Source organism: Ceraceosorus guamensis, assembly GCF_003144195.1.
Source record: "Ceraceosorus guamensis strain MCA 4658 unplaced genomic scaffold IE81scaffold_50, whole genome shotgun sequence".
Lineage (NCBI taxonomy): Eukaryota > Fungi > Basidiomycota > Exobasidiomycetes > Ceraceosorales > Ceraceosoraceae > Ceraceosorus > Ceraceosorus guamensis.
The window spans coordinates 130,576-143,884 of record NW_020290045.1 but is presented as its reverse complement, the minus strand read 5'-3'; the positions used below and the strand labels follow the sequence as shown (position 1 = coordinate 143,884).

General features: G+C 56.4%; 5 protein-coding genes across 5 annotated transcripts; 3 read left to right on the top strand and 2 right to left on the bottom strand.

Moving 5' to 3' along the window:
* Positions 1–44: 44 nt before the first annotated feature.
* Positions 45–383, top strand: IE81DRAFT_348695 (hypothetical protein; the record flags this gene model as incomplete). Its single annotated transcript, XM_025516288.1, has 1 exon — positions 45–383. One exon carries the CDS (start codon positions 45–47, stop codon positions 381–383), a length of 339 nt encoding a protein of 112 aa, XP_025368236.1.
* Positions 384–647: 264 nt separating this feature from the next.
* IE81DRAFT_331203 (hypothetical protein) lies at positions 648–3,421 on the bottom strand (the record flags this gene model as incomplete). Its single annotated transcript, XM_025515228.1, has 2 exons — positions 648–3,326; positions 3,392–3,421. 2 exons carry the CDS (start codon positions 3,419–3,421, stop codon positions 648–650), a joined length of 2,709 nt encoding a protein of 902 aa, XP_025368235.1.
* A 2,329-nt stretch (positions 3,422–5,750) lies between these two features.
* Positions 5,751–9,404, top strand: IE81DRAFT_324988 (putative ARG6-n-acetyl-gamma-glutamyl-phosphate reductase). The gene is made up of 7 exons (XM_025514387.1): positions 5,751–6,119; positions 6,208–6,374; positions 6,452–6,555; positions 6,635–6,890; positions 6,979–8,321; positions 8,516–9,153; positions 9,244–9,404. Exons 1-7 carry the CDS (start codon positions 5,934–5,936, stop codon positions 9,292–9,294), a joined length of 2,745 nt encoding a protein of 914 aa, XP_025368234.1. The 5' UTR covers positions 5,751–5,933; the 3' UTR covers positions 9,295–9,404.
* On the bottom strand, positions 9,348–12,131 carry IE81DRAFT_196454 (hypothetical protein). Its single transcript, XM_025510837.1, has one exon. The coding sequence runs from the start codon at positions 11,719–11,721 to the stop codon at positions 9,556–9,558; it is 2,166 nt and encodes a 721-aa protein (XP_025368233.1). The 5' UTR covers positions 11,722–12,131; the 3' UTR covers positions 9,348–9,555.
* A 314-nt stretch (positions 12,132–12,445) lies between these two features.
* Positions 12,446–13,213, top strand: IE81DRAFT_196426 (hypothetical protein). The gene is made up of 2 exons (XM_025510836.1): positions 12,446–12,696; positions 12,790–13,213. The coding sequence occupies exons 1-2, from the start codon at positions 12,532–12,534 to the stop codon at positions 12,970–12,972; spliced, it is 348 nt and encodes a 115-aa protein (XP_025368232.1). The 5' UTR covers positions 12,446–12,531; the 3' UTR covers positions 12,973–13,213.
* Positions 13,214–13,309: the final 96 nt, after the last annotated feature.

Sequence of the window (13,309 nt, the reverse complement as noted above, 5' to 3'; positions counted from 1 at the left end):
CCCCCTTCCTCTCTCATCTTTCGCGCCACCCGGCAGTTGCGCTGATGAACAGTCACGACGCTTACTCTGGTTACCGAAGCCTCTTGCCCGCAGGGGTGGAGGGCGAGAATGCAGTGGCAGCAAGCATTGCTCTTCAAATCCCACTGCTCTTCCCAGGCGCGAGTGCCAAAAAGGTCAAGATTCCCATCCACTTTTCAATCTGCGGAAAGGACTCGGTCGCTCCTGCCGCTCCAACGCTCAAGTACGCCAAGCAAGCTGCAAAGGGAGAGATCGAGTATTACGAGGATTTCGGTCATTTCAGCATCTATCAGGGAGAACAGTTCGACGTCGTCACTGCCAAGCAGCTGGACTTTTTGAGCCGAAATTTGCCACTGGAGGCATAAGCGGCTGCAGCCAATCAAAAGTCATCAAACACGCTCTCCATACCGCTGCTCGGCAGGACACTTAGAGGCAGGACCACGATGAATGAAGCTGTCATTGCGCGAACCCTGTGCGAGTGCCGTTGAAAGAGGGTGTGGACAAGTGTGAAGAGAGGGAATGTAAAGGCGTCGAAGGTGCCTCGAATAAAGGTGATGCTAGGTATCAAAAGAAAGTGGTGAAGAGAGTGTCGCGTGCGTTTGTCAAATGGCGCTGAAAGAGGGGTTCGCTCAAGGTGCACCACGCGCGGCAGAGCGCAGGTTGCGATGAGATTTACGATGGGCCAAACGATTGCTGGGAGAGTCCACGACGGCGCGTCCTGCCTCTTCAGCAGCAGACATCTGCAAAGCCGTCGCTTCTTTGCGGGAGGTGAAAGCCTCGTCATGGTCGGCAGCAGCAGCAGCTGTAGCAAGAACTGTAGCTCGACCTGCCGATCTTCCTACCGTGACAAAGCTCTTTGACTTCTCGTTCGACTTGTTCGCTGTGTTGGAGAGGTTATGGGATGAGCGCGACTTGTGCTGGACGAGCCTTGGCAGCTGTGAGGTCGGTCGAGACAAGACAGTGGATGCTCCTTCTGTCGTCGTGAACGGGTCGTCGTCTGCGTGGCCGGAAGCACGCGAGCGCGCTGATCTGCCCGACATTTGCTCGCGCTCTGCGCTGCGACGACGCGAGGGGGAGATGACGCTGGAAGAAGAAGTCGAGGTCACGTCACGGCCAAGGCCGATCGCAGATGAGGCCACAGCGGCAAGACTGGGCAGCGGCGCGGCGTTGGGGCTCGCGTCGATAGATGTGGACGGCTTGAAGGGAGCCACACGACGACGTCCCGATTTGAAGCTAGGCTTCGGGGTGGTCAAATTGTCCTCGCTCGCAGTTTCCGGGGCATCGCTGCTCGCTGCTGGGCTCTTGGAACGCCTCCTGCCCCTTCGCGTCTTCGATCGTGGCCTCGCTTGGCCCGAAGAGGTAGGTTTGGAGGACTCGCTGTCGCTATCGCGGCTCCTTCGCATAGAGTTCGCTACGGCTCGTCTCTCGAGATATTGCTTTTTCGTCATGACTCTGACCGTGGCTTGCGGACTGTAATCGGTGGGCTGGAGCTCCGCTGCGCCAAGATCGATTGGCTGAGCACCTGAAGCGCCTGTAGGACTGGTCACGAGAAGGACCGGTGGACCGTCGGTGTCAGAGCCCACCGCAGAAGACCCATCGTCTTCCTCCTCTGAGAAGCTTTGCTGCGGCGCCTCGGAGACGGCGAGGGTGTCTTGACCGCTAGTAGTTGTCGTGTACTGTTTGCGGGCAGTAAGCGCGGCAGAGGGTATGATAGGCTCCAGCATGGCAGCTCCGTCCGAGAAGACAATGCGAAAGTCAGTAGCGATGACTTGCTGCTCGGCCTCCTCTTGCTCGGTGGTAGGAGCCAGTGGGCGTTCGGTCTGACGAAGGTTAGAGCTTGACTTGGATCCACTCTGCATTCGAGCAGCGGCTTGCCTGAGAGCTTCGACGCTACGCATGCGTCGCATACCGACACCAGCTGGCCACAAACAGCCATCGGAGCGCAGCACGACTGCGTCATCTCGGCTCACAACGGGATTTGCAGGTAGAGCAAACAGCTCAGCCAGGCTCTTGCGTGCACCTCCTTCGGCCTGCGAAAGTGCATCATCTCTGGTCTCGTGCTCCTCAAGTCGCGGCACTGGTGTGGAAGAGCCGCGACTTTTTGGCGCATGACTGCCTTGAAGGCTGTTGGAGCGCGAGCGAGCCTCTGCAAACGCCGAAAGACTGCTGACGCTCTCGCGCCATTCTTCTTTGGCTCGCCTTTGTTGATGCAGCTTTCTGATCTCGCTACTCGTCTTGCCCTTCTCGTTCGCTCCGGTCTGAGCAGGATCCTCGACTTCATCTTCACCTTGGAGACCAAAAGCGGCTACGAGACTTTTGCGCTGCTTGCTCCTAGATGCACCAATTCCACCGAGTGCTCGAGCCGCTGCATCCGCACCGGCACCAGCTCTCAGTCGAGATGGCACAGACCGAGAATTGCTAGAAGTGGAAGGTGCTCCGGCGGTATGACCTCTATAGCGCATCGAAGCACTCCAAAGCGAGCTCAGCTTGCTCGAGCTCGTCTTTGTTCTTCTTGGACTTGCAGGCAAAGCGCTTGCAGTGCGCCTCGGACTAGCGTGCACTGAGCCTTGGCGAGAACGTGTTCGAGGTGTGGAGACCAAATGAGCTCGGGTCTTGCTGGGAGTCGAGGGTCGACTGGTCGACGAGGGTGCGGAGCTAGCGTCCGTACTGTTGCTGGAGTTAGCGGCGGCGGCATGCCTCTCGCTCTCGGGAGCAGCGCAGCACCTGCTTTCGGATTGGCTTTCATTTTCAGGCAATGCCTGATGCTGAACCGTAGGAGCGTCTTCCGTTGGCAGCGGGTCCTCCTCCTGCTTGTCACTTTCAGCTCCTATCCAGAATGAGGCAAGCCATCCTCCCGCAATTTGACCTAATGAGCTCGTCTTCTTGACCAAGGGCCGAGGCTGCCTTTTGTTACCTGACTGTTCATTGCCAGCAACAGCTAGTCTCCTTTCAGCAGCGGAGGTAGCTCTATCCTCCGACTTGCTCGTAGACGCCGTCGATGCGACAGCGATGGAGCGAGCTGGCGATGCAGCGCTTGCAGCAGCGGAATCATGCTGAGGAGTGAAGATTCTAGTCTCTTTGTAACCGGCTTTACTGAGAAGGTCCTGCAAGGAGTCGAAACGCTCCATAGGCGGGGCGCTGGTCTTGCGACTAGGCGTTCTCGAGATGACTTCGGACTGCTCAGAAGCATCTTTGCCCAGCTTTGCCGGTAATGCTGATGGCGCGCGGAAGCCCAAAGGCGCCCCTTTGCCGCTCTTGGCCCCATCACTTGCTCCTGGCTGCGCACTGTCCGCCATCTGATTGATGGACTGGCAGGACGCAAAGAGTACGCGTCAGCACCCAAAGATCTCCTCGGCGAACCGCTTACACTCACTCTCTCCCCGAGAATCCCGCTTGTCGTCATCTTTGGAGCAAAGATGTGCCCGACCGGTAAGAATGTGTTGTATCGCTCTGGGACTCAAAGCCGGGAGACAACGTCTCGGAAGAAAGCAGGCAAACGAAGTGGCAGAGGGCTGTCACTCTTGGCTGGCAGAGAGCGTCAGAGGCCAAAGTCATCTAGTCCAGCGTCGACACCATTGTGCCTTGCGGAGACGGGACCAATGGCTTGTCCGCGGAGAGAGGATCAAAGGGTGAAGGTGTGGGAAGGGAGATGGGTGATGGGACTCCTACAGAATGGTTCGGAGGTAGTCAACGAGTGAAACGCGGGCCTTTGCATGCAGGCCGGCGAGCTCTATCGTTGGACTGACATTAGCGACGTGTCCCTTGATCATACGCGGACATGCTTGACGTGCAGGTGGATGGTCGGTCAAGCAGCTCGAGGACGGGATATTAGGGGGGGCTTGAGTGAAATGTGCCGAAGCAGGCGTGCATGAGCTAGGCGGCAGCAAAAGAGGGAGTGTATCGTGAGAGGCAGAGTCCAAAGAGAGGAAAGGGGGGGATGGGGTGCGGTGAATCAGGCAAACGTGGGAAAGGGACGAGCGGGCCCGGCTGGCGAGGCACATCTGTTTCGTTGTTCCTTGCCTGCGCATCCAGTACCGGTAGTACCGGTACGGTAGTCTGAGCGTAATTCAACAGACGGCCCTATAGTGGTGAAGTGCGAGTCGAGCCTCCCTCACGACTCACGACTGCAGATGCAGATGCAGCACGTACTCATCAGCTACCTAGCTAGCTCGCGGCGGAAGCTGCGCATGGAGGCACGCAGCAGCAATCTGGGTCACGAATGTTGTATGCAGCTTTGACACAGCGTGCAATCTCAATTAACAATCATCAACGAATCTTGTTGAAGCAAGCATCCAAGAGTGTGAGCCAATTTTGAATGAGCGGCAGATAGGCTCTAATTTGAATCAAGAATCACAGCTGCAAAGCCATCGGTATCCGTATCACAGCACACACAAGTCACAAATCGTGATTTGCGTGCTGGCATTCGATATCATGCAGTCGTGAGCCGGAATCGCCCTCTATGTCACTCCATGAAAGTGGGATGGGGCGAGAGATGCGATCGGGCCCGAATCTCCCCATCATCTGACATCTCTACCTGCGCTGATAGGCAACGGTAGCCTATACAGTCGGAGACAAGACGCAGATGACAATCGCGGATTGACGATTGCCCGAGGCTAATGATCCTAGAAATGGAACCTGCTTTCGAGTGTATGTCGATTCGGTGGGCAGTCAGCATGTGTAGACTCATCAGACTTCACCGGTACGACGAGCGAGGAGCCTGCTATGTAGTTATTATATTTTTGAGTGTTGCCTTGCGGGTCGACGCGCTCCTCGAAGTCTGCACGCGTACGTACCGCGTGCTTGCACGTGATCTGCGAATCTCCGAATGCCACGTGACGTTGCTTCACGAATCTTGAATCAAGAAATTTGTGCATGGCTGGGGATCCACCTTTGCGGCGCCGGCCGGCATCGTCGTCTCTGCGTTTGCGTTTGCGGTGCCGAGTCCGCGAGACGTCTGCCACTTGCTGCTGCAGATGTCGGCAAGCCTGCTTTGATCCTTGATCACGCTTTACTTAGCACAAGCAGCTATAGGTAGCTAGCTTGTCACGGATGAATGGCTGTGCATGATCACGTCACTCTTGAATTGAACATTGATTGAGAACCTCAACCTTGAATCACGAATGCTTGTTTGGACATGATGACTGGCAGACACAACAAGGTGCATTAATTTGAGTAGTAGGATTCGTGATTCTTATTATCAGGTAGTTAGTTAGTTAGCTAGCAGAGAAGAGAAGAGCGGAAGCAAGGGGGACACTCAACTCAAGACTCTTGACTTGACTCAAGACTCGTGGCTCGTGGGCCTCGGGTGCCCAACATGCATGCATGCATGCACGTGAGGGTGTCATCGCCAAGCGCGCGGCTGCGATGCATTCAAGATTCAATCTGCTCTCACATCAGCCAGATCAGTCCGCCAGAGAGTCGCGGTCTGACGTGAATGAAGGTCGTCCTGCTGATGCATGCTGCTGAGGCCCGGTGTTATAGAGTCACGAGTCACATCACTCACATATAGCAGACAGCATCATGCAGCGATCGATCTGTCGTGCACAAAGCCGTGCGGTGCATTGCATAGCGCGCGCCATCAGTCGAGCGAGCAGAGCATACCGGCAGTTTTGCGCGCGGCTCGCACGCGCACATCGTGGCTGATCGATGGCTGCTGATGATGATGCATGCGATATCGCAGCAGCTACAAATTGCATGGACGATGCACAGATACGCGCGCGCGCCTCTGCGATATCTTCCAGACTTTCCTCAGCAATCTGAATCGTAAATCCAGCTACTGCCACCGCGCTCCACCTTCCTCGCCAACGTAGCATACATCCCACCCCCTCACCCACGCTCACATCCCAGAGGGTGAACGCTACGCTCTGTCAAGGTGCTCTTCAACTTCATCTTTCTCCTACCGATTGTTAGACAGGATGGGCCTCTTGGCGCGTAGCGCCGTTCACCAAGCTGCTCGTCATGTCACGAGCAGTGGCCGCTCCACCGTCCTCTGCAAGGCCCCTGTGACCTTCGCTGGTGCTAGAACTGCCAGCCGCAGCTTGGCTTGCTCGATCTCAGGGGCAGCTCGTGCCTACTCTCAGCAGGTCGATGTGTCTGATCGCGTGCGTGCATGCTATCACAAAGGCTGTCGAAAGAGGAGGCCACACTGTGCTGACAGATCATCGATCGGTGCTTTCATTCTTCCTGTAGGAAACCATCACTCGTCTATTGTATTCACTGGCATCGCGAAAAGAAGTGGAGAGGTATTTGCGCATCTTTAGCGCTGCGAACAAATTCGCAGTTCTGAAGGTCGGGGGTGCGATCCTCACGCACCAGCTGGACGAATTGGCTCTGAGCTTGAGCTTCTTGCATCGAGTGTGCGTATCAAAGCTCGGACATGGTACTGCGACACACCGGTCGTGAGCGTAAAACTGACAACTCTGTCCTTGCATAGTGGTCTCTACCCGATCGTATTGCATGGAGCTGGACCTCAGCTCAATGAGATTCTCGAGCGCGAAGGCGTTGAGCCAGACTACATCGATGGTATCCGGATTACTGGTCAGTCTTGAGTGCTTGCACCCTCTTGCAGTGTCCTAAGATCGACTGCTGAAACCAGCCAGATGATCTGTTCAATCAGATGCCCGCACGCTTCGCGTGGCCCGCAAAGTCTTCCTGGAAGAGAACCAGCGTCTGGTTGAAAAGCTCGAGTCATTGGGCTCAAGAGCTCGTCCAATTCCTCTCGGGACTTTCACTGCAAGCTACCTTGACAAGGAGAAGTACGGCTTGGTCGGCAAGATCGAAAAGGTTGATAAGGAGCCCATCGAGAGCGCTATCAGGAGCGGCTGCTTGCCAATCCTCACTTCTCTTGCGGAGACCGAGGATGGTCAGATACTGTGAGTAGCGTGCACGCATACACAGAGCTGCATTGAGGCAGCAATGGGACAAGCGGAGTCTCTGGCTGACGCTGCGATTGTGCAACAGCAACGTCAATGCCGACGTCGCTGCTAGCGAGCTGTCCAAGGTGCTTGAGCCTCTGAAGATCGTGTACCTAAACGAGAAGGGCGGCTTGTTCCACGGGAATACAAAGGAACTTCTAGAGACCATCAATCTCGACGAGGAGTACGATGACCTCATGAAGCAGGAGTGGGTCAAGTTTGGCACCAAGCTCAAGCTGCGCGAAATGAAGGAACTCCTGGACCACCTGCCCCGTTCCTCTTCGGTTGCGATCATTAGCGTCGACCAGCTCCAAAAAGAGCTCTTTACTGACTCCGGTGCAGGAACTCTCATTCGACGTGGCTACAAGCTGTACAAGAGCTCAAGTATTGAGGAGGTGGGGGCTGAGCGCTTGCGCACCGTCATTAAGGAAAACGATGAGGAAGTCAAGGACGGCAGAAAGAGTGTAGCTCAATTCTTCTCTGAACTCAGCAAGCACCCGTACACCATCTATGGCGACGAGCCCATGGATGTGATTGCATTCGTGTCCAGACCTGAAGGCGAAGTGCCCATTCTTACGAAGCTCATCTCGACTCGCAATGGTGTGCTCAATGGCGTCAACGACAACGTCTTCAACCAGATCAAGAAGGACCACAGGCGTCTTGTGTGGACTGCTCGTGCAGACGACGAGAACAGGGCATGGAATTACGAGCGCGCTGACGGCAGCTTCTCGCGCAACGGCCGCAGCCTGTTCTACTATGGCATTCAAGATGTGAGCGAAGTGGAGAAGATTGTGCGCAGCTTGGAGGAGAACAACAGGATTGAGAGGGCGTACCTGCCTCTCAATGCCTCCAAGCCTGGCAACGTCCCCGGTGGCGCGCGAGCCTTCTCCACCTTTGCTGCCTCCAGGCGGCAAGGTGCTGCTTCCCTTGGCGCATCTACCAACGGCACTCTTGGTCGGCGCAGCTACGCCACTGCTGTAGAGCGTTCCCAGCCTCTCCCCGCAACCAACTCGGAGAAGAAGCGCGTTGCATTGATTGGTGCTCGTGGCTACACTGGTCAAGCCCTTGTCAGCTTGCTCAATAACCATCCCCACCTCGAGCTCTCCCACGTCTCTTCGCGCGAGCTGGCAGGTCAAGCGCTGGAGGGATACGGCAAGTCCGAGGTGAAGTACAGCAACATTGGCGTCGAGCAGCTTCGCAAGCTGGAAGAAGGCAAAGGCGACAGCGCGCCCCCTGATGCCTACATCATGGCGCTTCCTAATGGGGTCTGCAAGCCTTTTGTTGAGGCTGTTCAACAAGGCGGAGCTGGAAAGTCTCAAGGTCACGGTACCATTGTGGACCTCTCCGCTGATTATCGCTTCGAAGACAAGTGGACGTACGGCTTGCCTGGTCAGTAGAAATGTTGAGTCAGAAAGAACACAAGAGATTGGGCACGGGCTTTTGAAGAGGGCGTTCGGCGTTCTGAATAGACCCCCGACATGGAATGGGCAGAACAGCCGCGGTAGCCCTTCTTCTGCTAGCAATGAATGAATAGTTGACTTTTCCTCTCGTCCTCTTGGCCTGCGTGATCCGTCTTTCTGCAGAGCTGTACTCTAGGCAAGCGATTAGAGAATCCAAGTTGATATCCAACCCTGGGTGCTACGCTACTTCTATCCAAGCTCTTGTCGCGCCTCTACTTCCCTTCTTGGATCCCGCGGCGCCTCCCACAGTATTCGGTGTGTCGGGCTACAGTGGAGCTGGAACAAAAGCCGGTCAAGAGAATCCCTCTTCACCCGGCAAGAAGGTGACCGTTCCCAAGATTGGTCCTGAAGACCTCAAGGGTGGGATCCGACCCTACAGCTTGACGGACCACATCCACGAGCGGGAAGCTGCCAGGCACCTCTCCGTCCTTGGCGCTGGTAATGCCGGACCGGGAATGGGCAATTCGATCAATCTCGCCTTTGTTCCCGTCGTAGCTCCTTGGTTTCAAGGAATCATCTCTACCGTTTCTGCGCCTCTGCGAACCAAATTGACGGCCAAGGATGTTCGGAATGCGTACGAAGAGTTTTATGCCGGTCAAGCCCTCGTCTCCATCGGCAACAAGGTGCCGGAGATTGGAGATGTTGCGTTGCAGCATGGCATCAAGATCGGAGGCATTCAAGTCCACTCTTCCGGCAACCGCGTCGTCGTTGTTGGAGGTATTGACAACTTGCTCAAAGGCGCTGCTACACAATGCTTGCAGGTGAGACCAACGTTTGGAGGGAGGTGCTGGTGGCGCGATCTTCGAGAAGCCGTTGACTTACGCTCGCTGCCGCTGCTTGCCACGCACCAGAACCTCAACATTGCACTGGGCTACGATGAGCTCGCAGGTATTCCGCACTGAAGCGCACGCGCCTTGTAGATATTGATAAAAGTGGGGAAATGGAATGACGAAAACCTGCTCCAGACATTGCGCTCGCTCGCTCGCAAAGAAATGTGATTAGTCGTCGTGATGGTCATACGAAGGTTTCATGATACAAGTGTAGTTATGCGGGACGGAGATGGCAGACGCGGTATCGAGTCAGTACCCAACAAGTGCGGCACGCTGAGCGAGCGTCCGCTGTGAAGCTGCATAACGCTGCTTTGTGCCTCAGACTCTCAGAATTCATGTGAACGAGGGTCCGACAAAGCCATCGTCCTCGGCAACGAAGCTGGTTCTGCTAGCTGTGCGTTTAGCCCTCTCGCTCAGCTCGACATGCGGAGGCTTGACGCCCAGCGTGGCTCCTTGTTGTTGTGCGGCGGACTCGTTGGGCTGAGGAGAAGCAGGCAGACCCGATGCTAGAAGCAGAGCGTTTCCCGCAGCGCCTGCCGAGTTGGGTGGCGAAGAAGCATTGCTAGACGTCACTCGGTGCAGCTGGGAGTGATCCAATGAGGCGAAAGGGGGAGAGGCGAGGCTCGCAGCGCCGTTCTCGCTTGCTTTGCTCGATGCCAAGTCCGCAGAGGCCGAGTTGCTCGTTGGAGGTGTAGCTGTGGATGCGCGTTTGGAGAACCAGCTGCTAAGACCTCGAGTGACTGCAGGTGGGGGCGCAGTCAGGCTCGCTTCAGGCTCCGTAGCGGCGGTGCTTGCAGCTCCCGTACCAGTTGAGGCGTCCGAGACGATGCTGGTCACACTTTCTCGGTTCTTGTTACTACCAGCGTCTGAAACGCCCGGTGAAAGGGGTCCGTTGGCAGCTGTGCTACCACCTCTGGAGAACATGCCAGCAAGCGAGAGACCACCAGAGGCTGCAGCTGGCGGGGAGCGCAGGCCATTAGCGCTACTGGCACTGATTGTACGGCCTGGCGTATCCGGCATCTTGGTGTACGCGTCCGGTCCGGTTGGCGTCGGAGGGACAGATGGAAGGGCGGCTGGAGTATCGCTCTTGGTCCTTGCAAATGCGCTTCCAAATCTAGCGCCCCAGGTAGAAGCAGCGGCGGCCTGCCGTTTGCTCGGACTGGTACCCTCTTCGTCACCAATATCTTTGTCGGTAGGCAGGGGCGGTAACTTGATAGCTGTATCCGTGGGACTGATTCCAGGGTCGCTGTTAGGTGCCCCTGATCCCCCTGCAGCTGCACCATCAGCAATGAACTGCCGAAGAGCTTTGAGGCACAACTCGGACGCATCTCTAGCTTCCGTGCTTTCTTGCAGAAGCTCCTTGAGCTTTCTGACTTCTTTTCGCGCGTGATCCAGTTCAGACTCGCGAGCTCGAAGTTTGCCCTGCGCCTCAGCAAGTGCGCGTACACCTGTGCCTGTGCCTAGACCTCCTGTTGCGGAGGGGGGTCCTGCTCCAGGCGCGCGAGCCGTAGTGGGCGTAGGACCATCGCCCTCCATATCAGCACCTCCTGGGGATTCCTCGGCGAGAAGTATAGAGTGCTCAGCTTCGTCTTCCAAAATGGGGCTCGTCATGTTGCTGGGACTTGGAGAAGGGGAAGGCCGAATGGGAACCGTAAGACCATCAGAGGGTGAGGTGCCAGCCAGCTCGGCGTGCGACCCGGCAGGCGATAGCATGCTATGAGCACTGCTCCGACGGCTATTGCCTCCTCCCGTCGCGGCACTCTCGGGGGCGAGCGCAGCATTTCCACCCGTTCCGCCGAGTCGAAGCTCTCGCAGGCCGCCAGCTCCTCCACCCACAGAATCCTCCGTTCCTCCGCTCGCCGTGCGACGGTGACCAATACCGATCAGAGAGCTCGAAGCTGGTCCAAACCCAGACCTGCCCGCGGCGCTAGCTCCAAATGCCAACGATGCGCGCTTGCTGCGTCTTCTAGCGAGCATTTCTTCCTCGTCTACCGTGCTAGAACCGGTATTACCATTAGCACCGCCCGTGCCGGCAGCGCCGGAGGTAGGGGCAACGTTGAAGCTGTCCCGATCATACCCAGCCGAAGAAGGTGGCACCCAATTTGCCAAGCTGGAAGGACCAACGCTCCTCCTGTTGTCTTTTTTGGTGCCAGCAGCCTCGCCTTGCAGGCGCATGATGGCTCTTCTAGATTCTTCAGCACGAAGTCTCAGATCCTGAACCTTCGCCTCCTCATCTTCTCTGAGGCTTCTTTCCGTCTCCACCTGAGTCTCCAGAGCTGAGATGCGAGCCTGGGCGGCGTTCAAAGGCCCATTGGTGCCTTCTTCCGAAACGGAGCGTGCGAGAAGCGCATCGTGTGCTGCTCGAAGCGTCTCGAGCTCGGTGCGCAATTGACGAATCTGGGAATGAAGAGCGGGTATTGACGTGCCGAGAGATCCGGAAGAGGTCGTACTGCCCACCGAGACAGCACTGCTCTGGGAGGCTGTTCGCTGATGGGACATATTGTCTTGTGGAGAAGCTGCCCGGCGAGTAAAAGGCGCCGCTTCAGGGCCCCTTGCCGCGCCTTGATTTGGTCACGGAGGACGCGCGTATGTGATTGCGAGGTGAATTCTCTGGCTGTGATCTCGGGTAGAGCTGGCGCTGATGCTCAGGGTTGAGGGGTGAGGCGTTTGTGCGTACGTCGATCACCGCTGGGGCGAAGTGGTCTGATGGACGAGGCGAGTTTTGGCGAAGATTGGGTAAGGTATCGGCCAATTGCGCGTCGTGGGTGCTTGAGCGCTTGCGAACCGATTTGAAAGAGCTGTGGATCTAAAGAGCTGTGAGTCTTCGAGCTAGATGCACCTTGGGCACAGAGCGTCTAGTAGGACATGATGATGGTCAAGATTCACGTCGCGAGGCTGTTCAGGCGAGCTTTCACTCGAAGAGTCGACACGCACTGATCGAGCAGCAGCAACGCGGGATCTACACACAAGACACAAGTTGACTTCGACCCGAGGCTCGCGACTCGTGACTGTCTGCATGCAAAGTGCGCGTTTCAGGCCATCGGTGCATGCATGCAAGCGCCACGGGACGGATCGCTTTTTTAATCTCCTCTACTCGGATTTGTATTCGCACTTGCAAAACATCTCTGCTGATCTGCCCATCAACGCGGATATCACCAGGCAGCGATTCGCCAATCGGGATTACAAAAGTCAAATGCGACTTGACACCATTCACGCTTGCAAAGTTCGAAGCACATCATCGCACCTCATCGCGAGAGGAGTTGGATGTGGAAGTAGCGTCACAATCACGAATCCTGCCTTGACGCTTCTATGTCTTTATTGAGGGCCGCGGTGCCTGCGTGGAGCAGACTTTTAACCACCTCTGAAGAGTCAGCAGCGCAATGTCGCGTGGAAGGTGCCGATGGCCGCACCCTATCCTCACCACTGTGTGGCAGCAGATTGCATGCTTCCTGCCACGCACGCGCCAACGCTACGGTAGGTATATGGTACAGTACATAGCGCAGTACGCGGTGCAGTCAGCTGGCTCACTTGCGCAGAAGCTCCCACCAAATTTGGGTGTACCTACAGGTAAAGGGATGGCGTAGCGCCCGCCGTCCGGCGCGAGGCGCACGGCGCGCGCCCATCAAAACATGGAGATTCAAAATTGTGATTGTGGAATCGTGGAATCGCGAGCTGATCGCCGACGTCCCCTCTGTTTGTCATCAACACGACCCACATCGGCGGCCAATGTGCAATGAAGGCATCATATGAAGGCGCTATCGCCCAGCCCTTGTTCCTGCAGCCTTCTCCTAAGAGTTCTTACCCTCGCGGGCCATCCCCATCCGAATGGTGCCTGAATTGTTATCAATGCCTGCCCCCCCCCCAGGGCACATCAGCCAGACGGCTGCAAACGAGTCCATTCAGCGCACATTCCCCCTTCCAAAGTCGAGTCAGGCCAAAAAGCGCAAATCACGCAAGCATGCGCATTCATGGCGACAAAAACGTCGAATCGCGGGCCGAAGAGCACAGTCACAGTGTTGATGAAAGAAAAGTGGACTGACTCGCAGTCAGCAAAGAGGCGCAGAACGTATAGGAAGCCTGTCCTGTT